The sequence below is a fragment of the Phalacrocorax carbo genome, chromosome 6, assembly GCF_963921805.1.
Source record: "Phalacrocorax carbo chromosome 6, bPhaCar2.1, whole genome shotgun sequence".
Classification (NCBI taxonomy): domain Eukaryota; kingdom Metazoa; phylum Chordata; class Aves; order Suliformes; family Phalacrocoracidae; genus Phalacrocorax; species Phalacrocorax carbo.
The window spans coordinates 52,188,906-52,211,127 of NC_087518.1; the positions used below are offsets into that span (position 1 = coordinate 52,188,906).

The 22,222-nt window shown below is 55.7% G+C and overlaps 2 protein-coding genes across 7 annotated transcripts in view; one reads left to right on the top strand and one right to left on the bottom strand.

The window, feature by feature from the left end:
* Positions 1–2,536: 2,536 nt before the first annotated feature.
* Positions 2,537–5,562, top strand: HYI (hydroxypyruvate isomerase (putative)). The gene is made up of 8 exons (XM_064455297.1): positions 2,537–2,770; positions 2,866–2,977; positions 4,056–4,170; positions 4,317–4,395; positions 4,584–4,633; positions 4,829–4,898; positions 5,092–5,226; positions 5,433–5,562. The coding sequence occupies exons 1-8, from the start codon at positions 2,575–2,577 to the stop codon at positions 5,519–5,521; spliced, it is 846 nt and encodes a 281-aa protein (XP_064311367.1). The 5' UTR covers positions 2,537–2,574; the 3' UTR covers positions 5,522–5,562.
* Positions 5,563–6,160: 598 nt separating this feature from the next.
* SZT2 (SZT2 subunit of KICSTOR complex) overlaps positions 6,161–22,222 on the bottom strand; it is a 58,892-nt gene continuing 42,830 nt past the window's right edge. For 2 of the 6 annotated variants that reach the window (XM_064455293.1, XM_064455291.1), the window contains exons 55-73: positions 21,607–21,739; positions 21,365–21,492; positions 20,933–21,063; positions 20,240–20,422; positions 19,515–19,785; positions 19,207–19,286; positions 18,760–18,885; positions 16,850–17,055; positions 16,634–16,727; positions 15,178–15,258; positions 14,709–14,783; positions 13,566–13,631; positions 12,094–12,307; positions 11,640–11,823; positions 11,225–11,347; positions 10,454–10,955; positions 9,996–10,112; positions 9,532–9,600; positions 6,161–6,947 (exon numbers count right to left, since the gene is read on the bottom strand). In XM_064455293.1, coding sequence (XP_064311363.1) covers positions 6,801–6,947; positions 9,532–9,600; positions 9,996–10,112; positions 10,454–10,955; positions 11,225–11,347; positions 11,640–11,823; positions 12,094–12,307; positions 13,566–13,631; positions 14,709–14,783; positions 15,178–15,258; positions 16,634–16,727; positions 16,850–17,055; positions 18,760–18,885; positions 19,207–19,286; positions 19,515–19,785; positions 20,240–20,422; positions 20,933–21,063; positions 21,365–21,492; positions 21,607–21,739 — 2,930 coding nt within the window. In that variant the 3' untranslated portion in view covers positions 6,161–6,800. The remainder of the gene's footprint in view (positions 6,948–9,531; positions 9,601–9,995; positions 10,113–10,453; positions 10,956–11,224; positions 11,348–11,639; positions 11,824–12,093; positions 12,308–13,565; positions 13,632–14,708; positions 14,784–15,177; positions 15,259–16,633; positions 16,728–16,849; positions 17,056–18,759; positions 18,886–19,206; positions 19,287–19,514; positions 19,786–20,239; positions 20,423–20,932; positions 21,064–21,364; positions 21,493–21,606; positions 21,740–22,222) is intronic. The other 4 variants (XM_064455296.1, XM_064455295.1, XM_064455292.1 and 1 more) reach the window with 3 other exon arrangements.

Sequence of the window (22,222 nt, forward strand, 5' to 3'; positions counted from 1 at the left end):
AGCCATGGGGCGCAGGGGGAGCAGGAGGGTTGGGGGGTGTGTGTGATATGCCCCAGTGGGGTGGTGCCCCTCAGGCACCCCAGCCCGCAGCATTTTGGCCGTCCTGGCCCCCGGGGTCCCAGCTCAGCCACTCAGGAGCCCAGGGACAGGTAGTTAAAATACAGAAATGTCAATTTAAATTAAATTGTGTTTCATAAAGAGGGAGAGAGATAAAACCTTCCCTGCAGCACAATGTGCTGGTGGATTTATGGGGTACTGGGAGGACTGGTGCCCCCCACTGTAGTGGGCTCTGGGCAGGGGCTGGCTCAGCTCTCGCTGCTGGCACTGCAGGGCACCCCAAGGCACTGTGCCAGATTGTGGGGGTCACCTGCTGCCTCCTCACCCTGGCCATCATAGAGGCCAGAGCCAGGTCTGCACTGAAATGTCAGCTCGGTAATAAAATGTGCAGGAGCTGTGTTTTCTTTGGGCCAATAAAACTACTGTGCGGCGGCAGGAATGCTCGGCACCCAGCTGCCCTCCCGTGCCAGCGCCCCACTGGGCCCCTCCCCACTTTCCTGATGGGAGACGGGGGCCAGTCTGACCCCGTGCTCATGCCAGCCCCCCCAAACAGGAGGTGCTGGGCGCAGGCCCCAGCGCCAGTGTGGCACACAGCTCCAGAGCTGCAAGTGGCATGGTGTGGAGTAAATCCACTGTGGCCTGTCAAGGTAAAGTGACAAAACACCAGCCTGCAATGCAGGAACTGCAGTTATAACATGAGAAAATCAATGGGATATATTACCAGAGGTATAAAGATGCCGTTAATTCTTCAGCACGGGGCCCAGTGGCTTGGCTTGCCGTTGGCAGGGCAGGTTTGCTGCAAGGGCTCCCGAAATTCCTGTCTTGCTGCCCAGGTCTCCCACATGCTGGGCTTGGCTGTGTTTATTCAAAGCGCACCCAGCAAAGGGCTTCTGCTCCCACCCGCCACCTCCCGGGCTTTGCCCCAGCGCGGTGCCCAGCCTCCAGCTGGGGATGAGACCAGGACTGCCGGGGCCGGAGCGGTGCATGGCCTCAGCAGGCACCTTTCCAGCCCCACGGTGCAAGGACCCAGCGAGGCTGTACCCCCGGGGCCAGGCAGGTCCCCCACCTCATTCTGGGACTTGCTGTGCCTGCCTGGCTCTGCCACTCACCTGCCCACCTGTTCTGAGCCCAGCGTGCTCAGGCACCCCCTGGGTTTGATTGAAGGGGAAGAACAGCCCCAGTGCACGGTGGAGCAAAGCTGCAGAAAGATGCATGGAAGGCGCAGTGCTCCCCTGGCATGGCGGCTGCAGGCAGGGAGCGGCCTGTGTGCTGGGGTCACATGTGCTGGGACATGTGCACTAGGGGCACGTGTGCTGGGAACACAGATGCCACCCCCTGCACAGCTGTCCATCATCGGGGACAATTTGGATTATTACTGAGAAGTTGAGACAAGCTTCTTCTAATTGATTAATCAATAGCCTTAATTGAGTTGAGACTTTTTAATGGATAGCTTTGCTGCTGCTTTCCCCTTTGCTGGTGCTGCCCTGACCTCCTACCAAAAAACTCTTACTGTGGGTGGCCTCCACCAAGGCAGCACTGCCACTGGGGTATCCCAGGCTGCTGTGAATTTCTGGGGCTTGCAGCAGGCCATGGGGCTGGGGGCTGCAGAGGGCTTCTGCCATGGTCACGGAGGAGTTGGAGCATGCAGGGCTCCCCAGGTGTGGGCAGGCAGGTGAGAGCCTCCAGAAACAGGCTCAGCACAAGGGGCCGCAACACGTCCACGGCACATCTGTTCCAGCCACGGCACCGCCCTTGGGCAGCCACGGGCTAGACAGGACACGCACCCCACCCGTGCAGCCTGCGAGCTGTGCCTGGGGGTGCACAGAGCACAGAGCACAGGGTCCGGGGCCGCGGGGCTGGTCACGGGCGCCGCGGAGGTCGGATTCCCGCGGAGCAGAGACACAGCTCTGCAGAACTGGAAATGAACATTTTATGGTAAAATATGCAGAGCGTGGGACAAAAGAAGGAGCGTTTCTCGCATAATGAGACACTGTTAGAGACAAGCTCCCCAGGAAACCAATTAACACGGCGCTTTGTGTGTGTCAGGCCAACACCTGGCAAAACCAGCCTTCCCAGGGAGGAGACCAGCCCCGCCATGTGACGGCTGCCCCCAGCGCGCCCCTGTCCCGCAGCCCCTGTGATAACGACAGCAACCCCGCCTGTGTCACAGGCAGCATGGGGCCAGCTCTGCCTGCTGGGGTGCAGCGTGGGGCTGCTGAACTACACGGCCCCACGCACCGGGCCTGGCCGCCGGTGTGCGCCGGCGCCATCACCGGGCAGAGTGCTCCGGCCGGTGGAACCGGAGAGGCCACGCTTCAGCACTGCCCCAGCTGATGGGGGCTCGCTCACGCCCGGGGGCCCCTCCCAGCAGCTCCACGGGTGGGTCCGTGCCGCCCGGTGCCGCCGCTGCCCACGCGGGATGCTGCCCCGGCCCCGCCCCTACTCCGCATAGCCCCGCCCCCGGCCCGGCCCGGCCCCGCCCCCTCCGGCCGGCCCCGCCCCGCCCCGCCGCCCGCCATGTCGCTGCGCTTCTCGGCTAACCTGTCCTGGCTCTTCCCGGAGCTCCCGGCCCTCCCGGCGCGGCTGCAGGCGGCGGCCGCCGCCGGGTTCGGGGCGGCGGAGGCGGCCTGGCCGGCGGGGTGCCCGGCCCAGGCGCTGCGGGCCGCGGCGGAGCGGGCGGGGGTGCGGATCGTCCTCCTCAACACCCCTCCCGGTACCGCCGCGTCCCGCGGGGCTGCGCGGGGGGGGGGCGCGGGGGGGGGGGTGCCCCGGGACCCCGGTGCCGCTGACCCCGCCGCTCTCTCCTAGGGGACCAGGAGGCGGGTGAGATGGGGCTGGCGGCCGTGCCCGGGCGCCAGGCCGCCTTCCGGCAGGGCCTGGCCGCGGCCGCGCAGTACGCCCGGGCGGTGGGCTGCCCCAGGTAGGTGCGAGGCACGACCCGGCTCCCGCGGCGCCTCGGCTCCCCCCGGCACCAGCCCGCTCCTCCGCAGCCCTCCCGCTCCAGCTCTTCCTCGCCCTTTGCACCACCGAGCCGCCATCCCGCCGGGTCACGGAGCCTCTCCCGGGCAGCGTCTCCCCGCTCAGCTCCACGGGGCAGGAGACGGGTCCTCGCAGACCCCTGTGTGCGGGGCCGCAGCCTTAACGCGCTCACTGGGAGCAGCCCCGAAGCTGGTGGGCGCTCTTCTCCAAGCCGGTCCTTCCCTGTGGTGGCTCTTGTCTGCACCGCCGCACAACACTCCCCACCATAATCCTGCCTTTTTCCTCCCCGTTTATACCAGTCGTTTCCACCCGGACACCAGAACAGTTGCTTTATTGAAGACCACACTAACCCCAGCACAGCAGAGATACTGTAAGAGATGCAATTAGCCTGGCATGACGTGGCCCTTTTATTCCATTTACTTTGCATTATTTTTTCCCTTAGAACCACAGTCCAGAGCCCTGTGGAGGGCATGGGCCGGGCAGGCCAGGGGTTGCCCAGACCCATTTGCGCTTTCTGGTAACAGGCAGATGGAAAAGGTTTTTGTTTCTGCTGTATGCCTTCCCCAACTGGTCATGGAAGAGCCTTGCTCCTGCCTGGCTGTTGAGCTCTGCACGCAGCCTGGCGTAGCCCAGCACTGGCCACCGTCCCCTCCCTGCTCTAAGCCAGCAAGTGGTGAGATGAGGCACCTGCTGGCCTTGGGACAGGCCCAGGAGCGAGACCCCAGGAAAGCTCCCGCCTTAGGGTGGAAGAGCTGGAGGCAGCTGGCAAAAGAGGGAAGAATCAAGGTTTGCAATGCGCCAGGCAAAAGGTTCAAAGATGCCCCTCTGCGTAGGTTTGCATCCCTGCAGCTTGCTGGTGCCTGTCATACCTCCTGCACAGGAGATGGCTCCTCTTACCCCCTTCTGTGTCTGCTTCCCCAGCCTCGCCCTGTTTTCCATCAGCAAAGGAAGGTGTATGAGATCCCATGAGCAGTTTGGAGACTGGAGCTGCAGCCTGTGGCTGATCTCTGTGTCTGCAGGATCCACCTGATGGCTGGGCGGGTTCCCCTGGGCGCCGACCGGGCAGCAGTGGCAGGCGAGATGGAAACCACCTTTATTGAGAATCTCAGATATGCTGCTGACCTCCTAGCTCAGGTAAGTGGGGAGTGGGTCCTGCTCCATGGATGCAGCTCTTAGAGTACCAAGGGTGGAGAATCCCCCAGCAGCCTGGCACGGGGAGAGAGCGCTCACTGCTGCAGGGGTGACAAGATGCTCCGTGGGGTGACATTACTGTGTTACAGGAAGACATGATTGGACTGGTGGAGCCTATTAACAACCGCATCACTGACCCTCGCTACTTTCTGAACACCCCGCACCAAGGTAAGGGAGACATCTCTCTCCAAAGTCTCCTTCAAGGGTGGAGAAGGATCCCCAAAGTCTGAAAAGCAGGAGGTTGCCTCACCTGGAGGGAGATGCTGAGGGAGCACAGCTGATGAACGGGAGTCTCAAGGCTTCACCATGAAGCTTCCAGCCTGGGGGTGATGGTCTCTCATTTCTTGCACCCTTAGCTGCTACCATCCTGGAGAAAGTGGGACGGCCCAACCTGAAGCTGCAGCTGGTGAGTCCGCATTGAAGATCTCCAGGGTCCACCCTCTACCAGGGAACCTTGCACAGGCCCACAGGGGAGTACCAGGGGCTGTGGGCTTGTTATCCCTTCCTGGGGGCGTGAGGAGGGACAGGGACCATAGCACAGCCATCCTTGACTGCTCACTGCTGAACAGCTGCACCATCCATCTCCTCTCTTGCCCTACAGGACCTCTTTCACTGCCAAATCATGGATGGGAATTTGTCACGCAACCTGGAGACGTACTTCCCACTCATTGGTAACGCCCTGTGCTCAAACTGGCTCCTCTGTGGTGCTGGGGCTGGAGTGGCTTTGAGATGGGGCCCTATTGCCCCATGCTCTGCTGTGGCTGGCTGGGGACAAGGGTCTGCTCTTGGGACACCTTGGCCCATGTCTAGAGAAGGCTGCAGGCAGGGCTGCTTTAGGCAGAGCATCTCCCATTCCCTCCCTAGGTCATATCCAGGTCGCACAGGTGCCAGGGCGGCACGAGCCTGACAGCCCTGGGGAGTTGAACTTTCCCTACATCTTTGAGCTCCTGGAGTCCCTTGGCTACACTGGCTACGTGGGGTGCGAGTATGCTCCAAAAGGTGAGTGGGCCTGTGGGTAGTCCAAGCCCCCGTGGCAGGTCGCAGCACGGACCAGTTGGCTGGGGACTATGCAAAGGCAGGCATGTCCTGGGGGTGGCAGGCAGTGGGCATCAGCATCCCTACCTAGGGGTGAGAGCCCTGCCCAGAAGAGCAACTGCTCCAGCTTGCCTGGGAGTGCCAGCAGGAGACCTTGTCTGTCACTGCAGGAGGCACTCTGGAAGGTCTGGGCTGGCTCCACTCGTACTGGGAGAGCCGAGGCCTGCAGCATGCTGGGACCAGCAAAGCGGCAGAGTAAGGAAAACACTGGAATAAAAGTCAAAGCAATGGCTTAACAGAGGAGCATGTCTGTCTCTATGACTTGGGGCAAAGTTAGGAGCATCTTTGTCTTGTGGCCCTTCCCCAGGCCCTGCTAGGCCACCCAGTCAGTTGGACCCTCACCTACTCAAGCACCACCTGCAGCATGTCATATTTAGGATGGCTTGGGCACCACTGTAGGTGAGTTGAGGTACACAGGAGCACCTTTACCTCCAGTCTGCAGGGGTGTCCAGGGAGAGGTTTCCAGTCCCACCCTGCTGAGGAGAGCATTCACTCCTTGGGAAGAGTGCAAGTTTTCCCAGTCCAGCTCCAGCTGGTGCCTGGGGTTGTGAGGGCTCTGGGCTTCTAAGTCCTGCCATTCTCGAGGCTGCTGCCAGTGCCCAGCACTGACAGTGCAGCAGCTGGGAAAAGTGAAGTGAGCATCCCCCTTGCAGGCTGCCCAAACCCACATCTCAGGCAGGAGGCTACCTGCCCAGAGATACTTGGGGCTGACTGCCCTGCTGCTCCTGCTCCAGAGCAAGGAAGACTCCTCCCATGCAAAACAAGCCAGCCCTGCAGCCAGGGTTGCCTCTGCATCCCCTGTGGGAAGCTTTCCACATCCTAGGCTATGGCACGTGAGTGGGGATCTGGTTCAGTTTATTTCACAGATATATCAATAGCTTTAACATACATCTCCATAAAACCTTCCCCTGGTCCAGTTCACCCTTCCTGTCCCATTTGGTGCTCTCCTGATGAAAGCAAAGGGCCAGAAGTTGGCAGCCTCACTGCCCAGAGGCCCGAAGTTCAGGAGTCTTTCCGCCTAAAGCCAGAGCGCTGTGTGGTGCTGCCCTGTGCAGAAGACGTGCTGTGCGTGCTCCTCCCTGCCTTCCCGGCAGGCAGAACTCACCTGCAGATGCCAAAGCCATGTCCCTGACAGCCGCTCTGCCTCAGCCAAGCCACAGCAGCCAAGCTCCTGCCTGTGTGGTTCAGTTCAAGGTTGCTCAGTATCAAACCCACCAAAAACAGCACACCGAGGGCCTCACCAGCCAGCCAGCAAATGACAGGTACAGCTGGGGCTGAAGGCCAAGAGGAGGAGGCAGCCTGCCCTCGCACATCCCCTGGCTCCTCAGTTCAGTACCCGTGCGTGCCGCTAGCAGCGCTGCCTGCGGTGCCAGAGCACAGGTCCACCCGCCGAGGCCTGTTCTTCCCTTTTGTCACCCACGGCACAGCCATGCCTAGAGGTCCGGTACGTGTCTCGCTCCAGGATGTGGGTGCCAGTCCTAGAGCAGGCCTGTCCAGAGGTTGAAGCAGGCAGTGTTGATAACTGACTCCAGGTGGTGATATGTGGACACAAGCTGTGGCAGAGGGCTCTCGCTGTTCTGGGGCTGCACTGGGAATGGCTCCCGGAAAACCACGGTGAGGCTCTGCTGAGAGGAAGAGCAGGTCAGAGGATAGGACTCAGACAGCACCGTGCAGTCCCTAGCCCAGATGTGTGGGCACTTGCTTGTCCGTGCCAGGCAGACACTGCGAGAAGACTCAAAACGCCAACAGCACTAAGCTAGTGCCTCCTCCTGTGACAGAGCATGTTTGAGCCTCCTCCCAATTTTCCTGGTGGAAATTGAGTGCAAGGACATGCCCAACTCCCTCCGTACCAGCCCCCGTGCATCTGCAGTTATACCAACCCCAGCAGCCGCCTCAGGAGAGGAAGGGATCCTACGGCCTCCACAGTAATAGGGGCTTCCAGGGAAATTAGAGGGAAATTTCTTCTAAGGCAAAGAGTAGGAGTGCAACAAATGAGGAAGGGGAGGAGATTAAACATAATAACTGCAATCCTGAAAATAAATGCTGGCTACCCCATTCTTATTAGTGACTGTACTGACAAGGCAGGGCAAGGGCAGAGGGGGGCAGAGAACAGGGTTCAGAAGAGAAGGTTGGAGGAGCTGAAGCACAAGAAAAACATGAGCAACTCAGCACACTGAGATCAGCATCATGGAGGCAAGACATGGGGACTGGATGCACTGAAACGCAGCACATCTAGTAGCCCGGATCCCCTAACAAACTCATAAAGCCATGAGAACAGCTGTGCTACTGCAAAACAGCAAGTGAACCACCATCATTTAAGAGGGAAGAGAAAGTGATTTGTGAGCATAACTCTGACAGCGTGCAAGGCTTTAGAGGAGGCTTGGAGAGAAGGAGCCACGAAGGAAATGGAGCTCAGTGTTACCAAAGTGATGTGCTACCACTAGAGTTCTCTTTGATAAGGTAATATTTCCAGACAAAGGAATCATGGTATATCTTATCTGAGCTTCAGGAAGGATTTGATGTACTGCCACATGGGAAATTTAGGTAAGCTGAAAAGATAGGAATTAATGCAAAAATTATAAGGTGAAGATGGTAGTGCTGAAAGGGGAAGAGCAGGGTGGAGAGAGGTTACAAACAGAGCTCCTCCAGGACAGGTTTTGGGACTCATGTTGCCTAGTTCTTTAATGAGTCTGGCACAAAGATGAGGAGCATGCTGATAAAATTTGAGGCACTAATACAAAAGAGGATTGGGAAAATGCAAAAAAAAGCCTTAGAGGCTTTTGAGAGGCTACAGGAATGGGATGAATGTTAAGTGCAAAATACAAGGAGAAGGAACAAGAAGGACTTCTGTTTTAAGATGGAAGTTATTGGGAGAGGTGATGGAGAGTCTGGATGTATCATAATAGTGACCACAAGATGACACTTTGACCAGTGAGACATGATTGTGAAAAGGTAAATACTACCCTAGGCTGTACCAAAAGGACTGGGCAGGGACAGAAAAGTCTTAGTGCAATCACAGAAGGCTCTGCTGAGACTCCTCAGGAATACTGGGTGCAGTCCTGGACACCTGTATTTACAAAGGCTGACCTGAGCCCTGAAGGGCTCTGAAAGACAATGAAGCCATTGGAGAAAGGAAAGTAGGCTTAAAAGCTCTGCTTGCTTAACATAGCAACATAGAGTTAGCAAAAATTCCACCTTCAGATGTGGAGGTGAATCTAGGGGACCAGGGAGGAAGTGGGTACCCGCACAACGAAGAGCGGTTTCAGCTCTGAGCTACCACCGGCATGAAGAGGATAGAACTGGCCGTGACAAAAGCTCCAGCACATAATGGGAAAGGTCTTCACCATCAGGTGGCAGGAGGCACTGAGCAGCCTTCCAGCAGGCACCACCTCTTCTGTCTCTACCTGCTTTTAAGATGGATTGTAATTTATTTACAAAGGGATCAGATATGCTGCAGTCTCTGCAAAAGCCTCGCTGTAGACTGAGGCATCTTGTAGATCCCCTGCTCTCACGCGGAGCTGCATTCCCTGTGACCCATCCCGCACCCCTCCTGGGAGCACAGCTGAAAGCAGAGTATTTTTGCCCTCAAGTCCAGTGAAGGCCAAGGCCCGTGCAGGTTTGCTGGGACCTTCACGGTGCAGGTCCCCTTCCTTTCTGCCCAGGCAGAAGAAGCCTGACCCACCAGCAGCACTGGTGATCCCTCCCAGCCAGACCCAGTGTGCTTTGGCTTTGGACTGAATACAGAAGGACTCTTTAGCCTGGAACGAGAGACAACTGAGAGCACGATGCAAAAGCAACCCTGTGAAGGAAAAGGGACTCAACTGCTCATCATTTTCCAATACAAGAACAAAGGGGCATCACATGTAAAAAGCAGAAGGAGGTTCAAAAACAAGCCAAGGAAGGTAGCCCTTCACCTAGATTCTAATTGCATCATGGAGCAGCATGTCAGGGGAAATCATGGATGCCACAAATTAACTAAAGGAAATAAAGCTCAGAGGGCTGTTAAATAAATGCAAAGACCACCTCTAGCTCAGGAGAGGCCTGGGCCACAGTTCGTCAGATGCTGAGACAGTAATTGGGAAAGGTGTTAACAAGCTTCTTGACTTGCTCTTCTTCCCATGGGCACCTGCCCTTGACAACTGCTGGATGAATCTAGACAGACTCCTGGCCTGAGCCAATATAACTGCTCTTCCATTCCCAAGTTCTTACCGTCTTTCCTGAATGGGAATCCAGAAACACAAGAACGAAGCAATCCGTGAATTTCTGGTTGAGCACAACCTGCCAAGAGAACCACAGCGCACATTGCAAAGGAGAGAGCACAAACCCAGGACAGGGGTACAAACAACACACACCCACGGATGTGCTGATGTGCAGGACGAGTGGCACGATAGAGCCGTTAAGTTGCAAGTCTGCCTGGCTCACCATGGGGCTACACATGGCATGAGGCTCTGGCTGTGAAGAGTGTCCTGCCTGCGCGGGGGCAGACAGACACTGCTGTGTACCACAGGAGCACACACCTCATGTTGCACCAGTAGCAGAGTGGAGAGCAACATCATGACAGTGCCCACATTGTCCTGACAGCATATGCCAGGCTCACACTGCAAGAAGCCACAGCAGGCAGGGGCCCTGGACAGGGGAGAGAGGCTGCAGGTTGGTGACAGGTTGGGACTTACCAGGTACTGGGTGCCAGTTTCAGCGTTGTGGAAGTGCCGACAGCTCTGGGGAAAGCGGCTCAACAGCACTTTGATGAGGCTCTGGTACCAGGAGACTGTCATGGTGAGGAAGCATCCCTGCAGGCATGGAAAAGGGCTGATTTCATCCTCCTTCTAGCCATGGCACCAGCATCCATAATATTACAGCAGCCTTCAGATGCCCAACCACATGCATCCATCACAGCCCACTGAGGAACACTGGCCCAGACCTATCACTCGGGGATCCTCGGGGTCCACTCTCCACAAACGGGTCCATGCAGCTCCCTGCTTCCCCTGCCAGCTATAAGCTATGTTCCTGCCTTTATCTTCCCACCAAGCAGGAAAAGATGTGCCCTGCAGGCCCTTCACCCAGCACCCCACTCCCTCCCCAGAGCAAAACAGTGGCTGCCTTGCACCGTGACTCCATCCCGGCTGCTCACCAGCTGGGGGTCAACATCAGCAATGGATTTCCCATGCACGGCATCGAGCAGCTCCTCCAGCTCCACCAGTGAGAGCTTGCCTAGCTTCAGCTTGTCAGAAGCCAGAGGCTCCAGGAGGAAGAGGCGCTTCCAGAGGTTGTCCCTGCGGCAGTGGCACTTGGCCAGCTGCACCATGCTGCTGAGCTGCTTCTGGGCTGAGGCCACCTCAGAGGCCAGCAAGGGGAAGAGCGGCGAGGTGTAGAAGAGCCCAGGCCCCAGTTTGACTTGCGTGCCCCCCGCGTAGAACTCGCTGCTGTCCTCCACATCCTGCCACAACTCTCGCTCTGCTGGCTGCTGCCGCCCCAGGCTTGTCTCTGGCTCTGCTGCCTCCCATGCCGCCCGGCCCACCACAGGCTCCAGCACTTCCCGCTGCAAGCGTGGCAGCTTCTTGAAGCGTCGCATATCGGCCGTGAGCCGGGGGAAGAGCTCCCGCTGGCTAGTCATGATGACGTAGAAACGCAAGCTAAAAGCAAGGAGACACTTGTGATCTGGAGAAAGGCTGCTCCCTTCTCAGCTGGTCTGCAGATGACCCGTGGGCCTCTTTGTGCCTGCCAGTAAGGGTGCTTCTCTGCCCAGACAAGGGCAGATGCCACACTGCCCAGTTCCCTGCAAGGATCCTCCCCAGATGGCACCAAACCTGCCTGTGATGTCCCAGACAGAGCGAGTCCCTCCCAGAGCCCTCCTCCCCAGCCAGAAAGCTTGGTGTCATGTCTTTGGGCCCCCAGTGCTCACCGGAGCATGCGTCTCTCTGCCTCACTCTGCTCCTCAAACGGTGCTGCACTGTGACACACCAGGAGGGACACATCAAAGTCATCGTGATGACGCAGACCTTCAGAGTCCTTGTAGGATCCCGAGCTAGGAGAAAAATCACATCAGTATGAGGGGGACCTCACCTGGTTCCCCCAGAGCTGTTGGTCACAACAGAACTATTGGGCATGAGGAATTCAACAATCCTCAGAAGTGCTATGGGAAATGTCAGATGCATGTGCACACATGCACAGCACCCCTGTTGGCCACCTCAGAAAAGCTGGGTGGAACTGCTGCCTGGCACCATGTAGAACAGTCAGCTTTGCTGGCACCTTGGGCAGTGTCGCAGGGCAGCCAGCAACCTCCAGCAGCTCCAGGAACTTGCAGCAGATGCACTCACCTGTTCCAAATGGAGACCAGTGCATATTCATTCTGCTCTGTGCCTGGTGTCCCCTTCTTGCTGTCACTGCCCGTGGCTGGCCGGGCCATGCGTAGGGGTTTCATGTGGTACGTGTTGGCATGGTCAGCGATGTAGTTGTACAGCTGGTGTGCAGTGATCATGTTAGTGGGCAGAGCCAGCATGCCTAGTGGAAGAACACACACTGCCATCACTATTGCTGAGTGCTTCTTAACTGTGCAGAGCAGTGTCCTACAAACTGCTCTGGGGGACAGAGCTCTAGAGCACAACAGGGCAGCAAGGACTTCCCCTGGAGCTGGGCCCCTCATGTTGCCCTCTCCCTCTCACCTCCCCAGATACTCCAAAGGTCAGGTTTGTTTGTAAAGGACTTGGAAACCTTTTGCCAAGATATGGGCTGGTGATCAACCCCAGACTGATCACATGTTGAGCTACATACCTTGGAAAACGTGGTTGCGGCCAAATTTGGGGATGTCAGGGTGGTGGGCAATGAAATCCTCCAGGAAGCTGGTGAGATGATAACCCTGGCGGAGAGTCATGTGGGAACCCAGCAGATACTGATGGACTATACGTAAGTGGAAGTCATAGCTGAATGAATGCACGTGCATGAGGTCCCGCACCTTGTCACACTCCTCTGTGAAGAGCATAGAGAGCTGTGGAGGAACAGGGAGTCAAGGCAGGAATGTTACCTGGCGCCTCACACCCTCCTGCAATGTCCTGCTGACAGCAAGGTACGGCAGAGCCAGTGCACCCACCCCTGCCCCGACACCAGAGCAGGATGCAATCGAGAAGCTGTGTGCATGTTGCAAACAGGAGACCTGCAGGCCTGGCCCCAAGGGATCCAGCTTGGTGGCACCTTCCACACTTAACCCCACTCCTGGTTCCCAGTAGCAGCACAGACTGATCAGCACAGCCTCCGTTTTGGCATGAGGTTCAACCCTGCCCTTGAGCTGAACGCCATGTGGCTGCGAAGGAGGACAAGGCCTGCTTTCAGCTGAATGCTCTTCTGCACTGCCTAGTCCCTGACTGGGTACAAGACACACTGGGGCTGGGGCCCCAGCAAATTCTGGATCTACAGGCAGAGACTGACCCTCTGAATGTGCCCTGAAGGCAGGGGGCAACGCAGGGGCCTGTGGGGAGTGGCCGGACCCATATATGGGTGACAGCAGAGCTGCTATTGCCCTGTGCTTAGTAACTATTAGGGACCCAGGCTGGCTGCTGGGAAACCAGATGCAGTGGCGGCTGGTGTGTCACAGCTGTGCCCAAAGGGAGGGCCCCTCTGGCACACGGCCATCACCTCTGCCCAGTGGGCTAGTCCTTCACTGAGGCAGCACCAGCCTTTGCACACACACCCCCCAGCCCCGCACCCACCACAGCTGCAGCTATTGTGCCAGGGGACTGAGTTGGTGAAGGTCTCAGCCTTGCCCTCATGCCATGAGCCCACAGTTTTAATGTCTTTTGTCTCTCTGACACCTTTGGGCATGTTGACCCACACCACAATCCCTTGGTTTAAGAAGGGGCAAGCAGGGAAAACCAGCAGGCAGCAGGCACTGGCATGAGAACAGGCTGCCCTCACTCTGCACCACCCACATTGCTGCTGCCGTGAGCCAGAGGGCAACCCGCACAGCCAGGACGAGCCTATAGCTCTGCCCCAGGAAAGGCAGGGCCAAGAGCAAGAAACACAAGGCAATGCCCCCACGCTAGCACCTGGGGCCCACCCCATCCTCCTCCCAAGCTGTGCTGCCCTCTGTGGTATGTACTGCTGTGGAAGACACTGGCACAGGAGGCAAGAGACAGCTCCCGCAGCTGGGCCCTGGGGCAGGAAGGGTGGAAGCACAGCCAGTGGGAGGTTCAGCCCTGCACTGGCAGGTCCTGCCATGCCCAGCATGGCAGTCAGAGGAGAGGACATACCGCAGACTCAGAGACGGAGCTGGGTCCCATGCAGCTCTTGCTGCGAGCTCTGGCTGTAAGAGTGCCCTGATGGAGAGAGATGCACAGCCAGTGGGAAGAGGGACAAGGCACTGCCCAGCCCTGTTCCTGCATCCAGCCTGTCCTTCACAGGCCCAGGGTGGGGACAAGGGGAGAGTAGGGGCAGAGGAGCCCAACTGTCCCATCTGGGGGAATTCTGGGCTAGTCCCAGCATGTGGGAAGGCTGGCCAGGCCCCTGCAGCAAGCCCCATGTCTCTCACCTGCAGCTCCCAGGACCATCCCTCCCGCTGCAAAATCAGACAAAGTCTTTTTCAAGTCAGCCAGAGAGAGAGCCTGGATGTTCCCTGCAATGCCAGCTGCAGCCTGGTAACCGTACCCTGTGCGTGTGCAGGCTTCCCAGGAAAGGCTCTGCAAACCCTCATGTAAGGCCCTGGCAGGCTCTAAGCTTAGGAGAGCCACTCTTGGTATATGTAAGACACAGCCTTGCTACAGAGCCACCTTGGAAAGGACAGTCATGCACACCTCCTGCCTCAGATAGGCTGGGGCTGGCCAGCCTCTAGACAGCCACCCCAGTTCCCTGGGGACAGGCAGAAGAGACCCTGACACATCAAAACAGAAGGGAGCTGGCAACCCCAAGGCGCTGTAGAGCAAGGCATAGAGGTATCAAGAACCAGGGCCCATGGTGCAGAAAGTTATCTCCTCTGGCAAAGGGCAGTCATCCATGCTCACAGATTCCTGTTCCTATTATGCTTCCCTTTTGTTCCAAGGGAAGCAGAGAGCTTCTGGCTTTCCATGCACTGACTTTCCCTGGAGCAGTCATCTTTGCAAGAACCACTCCTATTCCTCCCCAGCCTGCTCCATCTTGCTCCTCAAGCTAGGACAAGAGTCATCCTCTTGCTGAACCTCCCACCTCCTTTCACTGCACTCCAGATCTGCTCAAGCAGCAGGCTGTGGAGGGCACGTGGCTGCAAAAGGCTCTGTGCTGTTCTGCTTTTCCAGAAGGAGGGAACAGAGGTCTCCAGAACTTGCTGCACCTGAAATGCCCACTCTGTCCCAGAGATCACTGCCTCTCCTGAAGCAGCCCCTGGCCCTAAGAAGCACCGGCTGTGCCTGCAAAGCCATTACCTGGGAGTTCACAGACTGGCCCATGGGGATCCGTGAGCACTCCAGTGCGTACTGCTTCACACAGAAGTAATAGCCCTGGAGGAGAGAGCACATAAGCACAGCTCAGGCCTTGAGCTTCTCCAGGGAAAAACAGTCCCCCTGCTTCACCCTCTGAGCTGGGTCCCAGTCACTCTTGCTCCATGTTTTGTCTCCCCTCCTGTCTGAACCAAGCCAGCCCAGCCAATGCATGGCTGAGCACAGAGCACCCCACCTGGTGCTGAGCCACTACATCCTTTATTAGCCCCCCTCCAGGCATCTCTTACTGCTCTGAGCCCTGCAGAACCACCCCTATATGATCTACAGTCCTGCAGGACCATGGAAGAGGCAGGACAAGAAAGGAAGAATCACATGTCCCTGCTACTCCTCCTCATCACTCAGTTTGTCACCTCTGAAGACTGTCCCTGAAACTTTGGTTCTTGTTCTTTCTTACCTGGAAGGCCAACTCCATCAGCACAATCCCACCTGGAAGAGCTCTCTGTAGATGATAGGTGGCAACAGCAGGGCTTGTGCTCTGGGAAGAGAAGGACAAAGCTGGAGAAGCTCTCTGGCACAGGACAGCAGCCCGCATACAAGAGTGTGAGGCTGCCACAAGGTTCTGTGGCAGAGGTGGAAATAGAGGAGCCTCATCAACTGAGCACTCTCACTGGAGGGAGGAGAGCAGACATGACAGAGCTGAAAAGAATTCCAACAAACCTAATGAACAGTCATCAAGAGAGCACACCTGACACACTGCTCCCTTTGCCTCCTGCTTGCTCTGGACAGGGTGTCTCTAGAATTTGAGGACACTGTGAGCTGAGCAGTGATGCTGCCCACAAAACCTCGCTCCCACCTCTCCCTGCTGAGCACTCCCCAGACCATCACATCTGCCTGACACAGCAGCTATCAGAGGCATCCAGTTTGGACTCAGAGCTTAGCTGATGGCAAATTCACTTGCTCCCTGACAAGTTGTTCCAGTGGATTGCTCTCTCCTCATTTTACCTGCAAGGTGTTGTCTTGCCCACAACCCTGTACCAACATCAGCCAAAGGCAGGTGCCAGGAAAGTGTCAGAAAAGGGTAAGCAAATGCTACGTGCTCCCATCATCCCTCGGCCACAGCTGGTTTCTGCCTATTCAGCAACTCAGATGCATTCCTCTTCCAGGTACTTACCTATTCTCTCTTGTAAGCTCTTTGTGTTCACAAAACCTTTTGATAAAGACCACTGTTAGCTGCTGCACAAAGAAACATTCCCTTTTGCTTTGAAACTGGCTCCCAATACTTTCATTTGATGGTGTCTAAGCGTTGTATCAAATAAGACAGCAACAAGTCAATCTCTTTCCAGGCTAGCTGTGATTTGGTAAAGCTCTGTCCTGTCCCTCCCTAGTTGCCACTTCTTTAAAAATGAAAAGCCTCAGCCTGATCAGCCCACTCTTGCAGTAGAGCCATTCTAGGTTTATCTTCTCTGATCTCCAACTTCAACATTCACCTCACTTTAACTAAAGATCCTTCTGCCTCAGAATTGCCCTTCACCACAGATGCTGAGGCTTCTCTGACAGGTAGACCTCCTGAATCACACCCAAAGGCAGCTGTACTGGCCCCAGGTCACCCTGTTCCTCTTCTGAGCCTCCTCCAAGTTGTTGCCCTCCTTTTGAGATTTGCCCTGGTTCCACCCAGTCCCAGGAAGGGGCTGCAGGAAGACATGCAGGAGGGCAAGGAGGTCCCATCTGACCCGACATCCCAAAGATGGTGTAGTCTAGACAGACTCTTTTTTTTTTTTTCTCTTCTTCAGTGCTTCTCTACTTTCTCACATCCTTTCTGTCTGAAACCAATTCAGAAGCCAACCAGAACTGCCCCACTCCACAGCCTGACTTCCATCCCAGTTCCACCTCTCTAACAGACATGCACTCACCTTTGGACTCCCCTCTGCTTTTGGCTTCGTGTAGGAAAAGGACCCTCTCCCCTCCACACCCATTGCTGCCAGAGCTCGGATCCGGCTTGTACTACTAGGAACGACAGAAGAGAGAGCCTTTAGCAGGGGAGCCAACGTCTCCTGTTGTGTCAAACCAGGGCACAGTTCAGTGTGTTGGCCCTTCTCCAACAACAGGGTTCCCAGAATGTCACTGACCTGCGAGTGGTGGGTGAGGGTGGTCGCACCTGGACCAGAATGAACCCCATGCTCTGCAGGTACTGGATGTATTGCTGCAAGAAGGCATTGCACATCTCCTGCAGCCAGGGCTCCTCCTTCACCTTGCAGGGCAGCGCTTCCGCCGAGTCACAGCTGTGGCTGCGGTCTCTCCCTGAAGCTGTTGAGTCATTTGAGCGGTGTCGCTTCTGGAAGAGAAAGTAATTTCCTAAGGAGACCTGCTGCATCTGGCCCCAGCAGGTGACACTTGCTGGGACACCACCAGCTGCTGTGGTTGAGCAGAGGGCAGATCTCCCACTGCCAGAGGGCACTGACAGCTGGTTCCTGAAACACTGTCCTAGTGCATGTGCTGAAACACAAGATGCAAATTTTACCCAGCCATGGACTGTCCTAGCAGCACTTCAACAGTTTGCAGGAAAAGGTGCCCTGGTAGAAGGCGATAATTCACATCTCCCCCTGCAGAATGGGTTCCACAAAGTTTTAGTGGCTCACAACTGGTTCATGCAAGGCTCAACAGAGCTTCAGCTCGTATTGCCATGGTAAGAGTCCAATCCCCTTATCAATCCTGCTGACTTCTCAGGATTTACTAGTTCAGTAGCACTGAATAAGAATAGTGTTTCCTTTTAACCATTTTCAGTTTTCCTTTTGGTGTCTTGAATACTCCTTGTCTTTGTGTTGTGAGAGACTGAGGTTTCTTTTCTTGATCTCTCTAATTCAAGCCTGTGGCTCTTTTACATATTTCTCTCTGCCCTTTCATTCACCTACCCCAGGAGCAGCCTCTTTACCTGGGGTCTCTCTGGCCTTTTCTGAGTCTATCTAGTTCAGTGCCTTTGCCACAAGACGCTTGGTCTCACACTTACTCTCCAGACAAAGACATTAATACACTAGTATTTTAGAAATGTTTTGGAATATTACCTGTAATACTAACACCCCTTCCTGATATACTCTAAACAGTTTGCCTTTTGTATGCAGCTGTTCAGGAATTGAAGAAATCCACTGAGCTGTCTGCTCTGTACAGGCTCTACAGTTAGTGTACAATATAGGAGGAGTTCAAATTTCTCTCCACATTGTGCTCTGTTTTACTGGGAACCAGGTTCCATCTCCCACAGTACCTCTCATTTCACAGGCTACTCAGGTCCCTCTCAAGTTCCTTGAAGTCTTTTTCTGAACAGCCACACAGCATTGAAAAGCTTGGCATCTCATATGTACAGCAATAAATGATCTGGAGATACAGAACCCAATACACAACCTTGAAACCCCTGCTGCCAGGCTCTTCAAATTGAATAACTGATTTTCATTTTGCTCTGTTCCAAAAACAAAGTGAAGTTTTCGTTCTGTGATGATACTTTTCCCTTCTCTTGTGAATGCTCAATTTCTGTAGCAATCTCTGTTTAAAGACCCTGTCAGAATCTTTTTGACATTTAGATAAATTACAACAGCTTATCCTTCCCTTCTGACACACATACAGACCATGAACAGCCAGTGCGGGAACTACACTGTTTAGTCTGTTAGGTTGCAACCTGCTCAGGATTCAGCTGGTTTGCTTTCAATTGTTCTAGCTATTTGCTGGGTCCAGGCAAGGTTTACCAGGTCTGGATGCTGAATGCATAAGTGAAGTTCTGCTTCCTCAACAAATCAGTACCAGATTGCAGCACTCTCTGATGGCTTTGCTAGACTCAGCACTGAATTCCCTAGGTAAAAAATGGAAGTCAGTTTTCCCCAAGGATGTTGTGGCTGCAGGAGAAAGGCTTTGAGAACCCAAGTGTTTCCTCAGTCTCCATCTTACAGGGTGCAAATGCATCCTGTAATGCAGGGGTCAGAGCAGCCCTGTCTTGCGAAAAGATCGCTAAGCTATGCTTTGCACCAGCGCACTGGCGCTTGCTGACACGCACCTTTCCCTCTACTTTGCCCTGCTGGTCAGTCTGGATCTGTTGCCGGAAGACCGGGTCAAAGAGCAAAGGGGTAGCACAGTAGTGAACCAGGCGTGATGACTGCTTCAGGGTCTCCAGGTCTGCCAGCTGCACAGCAAAAGAAGAACATGGTTAGAGCACACACTCCTCGTCAAGCCTGGGAACAAGCTGTCCGCAACACCGCGCTGCTGTTCAAGTGGGGATCAAACTCTAGAGGGAACCTCCTGCTTTACCACCTTTCCGGTGCTAGACAGTGAGGCCCTATTCCCAAGTCTGGTGCTAGGGCCCACCAACCCACTGCCAAACATCATCCCTGACGTATATCCTGCTCCGAGTTCCAGTGCTCCCCTTTGCTATAGGCAAGCTGGTGCTCCCAGTCTGCTTTAAGAAGGCCCTGTCTGCCACCAACCCGCCAGGGCTGCAACTCACACTGATAGGCATGTTGGACTGCGCTGATCTCTGCTGCCAGGTAACAAAGAGATTCTCAATCTTCATCTGCTTCTCCAGTTCTGGAGGAAAGAGAGCAGCCACAAGAGTATCAAGCCACAGCCCCAAGTATTGCCACCCCTCTTCACTCCCACCCTGCTCAGGCCATAACCCATCCCCTCACAGTACCCTGGCAGGAGCAGCTGAAAACTGTCCCCTCTGCCAGAACTCTTGTTCTGCTTTTTCTGAGCTCCTTTTCTAGGAGCGAGGTGATTAGGCAAGCTCCTGTGACATCAGGCCCCTTGCTTTACCTTTCCTCTCCATGCTCTTGATTTCCAGGAACTGGGCCCCATGCCGAGACACAGGGTCAAAAGGTCCCAACTCAGGCCCATGGGTTAGGCGCTTGATGGTGGTAACATCCCGCAGAGCTTCGTCAAAGGGCACCACATCGGGGTGGAAGTGCAGAGATGGTAGGCTGCGGGCAGAGCTGCTCAGCCGGCCTTGTTCCTTGCTAGGTGGGGGGCTGGAGCTCCGGATCAGCGCATCCACCTCCAAAGTGGAGTTCAGGAAAGGATTTGGCTCCTAAGCAAGCAGACACAGTCATGAAAGCCTCCTTATAGCCAGCCTTGGAGAAAAGACCCACAAGAACAGAGTCAGCCCATGTTTGGCCATCTGCAGACACATCTGTTGGTCTATTCCATCACCAGTCCTGAGGAGTGCAGGACCTAATTGGCTCAGCACAGCCCTAATGTGCATTGGGAAGCCCCTTCCCCAGCCTCCTCCACCCTTAATAATCTAGTCACAGATAAGCACTGCCAACAGCAGAAGCTGCTTCCCTTTCCACTTCTGGCTGTCTCCAAGAGCAGATGGCAACAGCCTGGCTGGATGTGGCCACAGTCGGACATGTAAGCACCCAGGGATGCCTTGCCAACTGGCACACAAAAGCACAGAACTGTCTGCTACTTCATCAGACTCTCAAGCTGCCAAGGCCCCTCCTGAAGAGAAAAGGACTGCCCTGCCCAGCAGGGTGCCCTACCTGCTTGCTGTCCTCATGCCACGGTGTGTCCATGAAGCAGTGGTGGTGGAAGAGTCCCAGCTTCTGGCTGACCAGGCAGTGCACAATGTGGGACCGGGCATTCTGCCACTGCAGCAGGCGAGTAAGTGAGGAGTTCAAGTTGGCCCCGAGGTCTGGGGACCAGTTGTAGGTGTAGAGTGTCAGCTGGAGAGAGAGGAGAAGGAAGGCTGAAGGACTGCTCAGAGAGGGCCTGCATGGTGACGTGAGCTGCTGCAGGTGCTCTGGGTTGTACTTGCTGCAGCTCCAGCCAGTTTCAAATGGCAAGGCTGAGACAGCGAGCGTGGCAATAACTCATTCACAGCACCCCCATTAACAGCCACAGCAGTGGTGGAGGTACTCACACTGGCAGCACAAGTGCCCAGCCTGATGTGGATCTTGTTGTGGGGAGGAAAAGGACAATTACAGTCCACAGTGGGGCAGCTGAAGTCAGAGGCAGTGAGGGCTCTGCCCCCACTATGCTCCCCACGGTGCTGCAGGCAATCCCCAGCTCTGCTTGCAGCACAAGCAGAGATGTCCTGCATGGCTGCTTTGGAGGGCTCCTGCCTACAGAAGGTTGGTGACCTGCAGAGGCACTCTTCCTTCTCTTTCTAGCCCTGGGCCAGTTGGGAACAGCTTGGCTTTCAGGAGACATCATCACACAGGGATCATTGCTACCTTTTTGTCGATGATCTCCATGAAGAGGAACCTTTGCCGAGGTGCCAGGTCTCGTCCAACAAGGCTTGGGTCAGAGCCTCTCTCTGCTGAACTGAATTCCATAGCCTCGAAACGCTGGAGCCCTTTGTGAGCTGGAAGTTGCCAGAGTTACAACCCTCACACCAGTTCATCCCACTCTTACATCCCATATGCCATTAAGGTGGCACGACAGAACGTTGTGCCACAGTACTGCTCAACTTGTCTTGAAATAAGCAGTTACAAGCAAATTTGAGAATAAAGGTCTCAGGAGCTGAAAACAGACAACCTCCAACCAACTGTGCCCACATCTAGGCAGAAGCCGTTTGTCCCAGCAAAGACGGGAGCCCTGCTCACACACCTCCCACCCAAAGCGCCGCTGGCACACAGCCCTGTGGACCCTGGCTAGGCACTCACCCTGTTCTGTGCTGCAACGCCACTGCTGGAAGTTACGTCCCAGCAGGATGAAGTGTCTGATGGCTGCAGGGCGAGGGCTGGTGCTCTGGCCAGGTTTATAGGGCAGGAAGGCGGTGCTCCGATGGTAGCTGCCAAGAAGAGCACCAGAGGCAGCTGACAAGTAGAGCCATGGGAGTAGAGGCTGGCACAGCTGATGAGCATTTGCTGGTGCCAAACAGCTCCCTACGAACCGCGTAACTCACCAGATCTGCTCAAACACCTTGACAGTGGTGTCACTCGCCAGAGTAGTGACCAGGCTCACCACTTCCACCAGGATGGAGGACAGGAGGAAGCGGGACACAATCTCTGCTGACCACTGCTGCACCGATGGGCACCCTGCATGGAAAAAGTACTGTAGGACAAGGTACCAAGCTGCCCCAGAGCCAAGCCCTGCACGCCTGGGCAACTGGAGAGGGCTAAGGGAGCCCAGAGAAGGCCACGTTCCTGCCTTGCCAGGGACTAAGACAGGCAGAGCCAGAAAACAAGGACTTTATATGGAGGAGGAGAAGACAAACACTGAAATAAGCCCTGGTTTCAGGCTCTGGCCTGAAGTGGGACCTGGACCAAACTCCCTGCATGCCCTGACCATGGCAGTTTACTCCCTCACTTATTCTTTATTCCCTGGCTTACGCCTCATCAGAGGAGGAAGACAGCTCTATCTTGCCAGCAGGAGGTGTGAGAGGATGTACGAACACTGAAGTGAGAGGTATCCAGAAAGCAGCAACAGGGCAGCCACACAGACCCAAATCCAACCATATGAAGGGCATCCCTCCTCCTCTCCCTCCCTGCAAGAGCAGGGGTCTCCCATGCAGCTTCAGA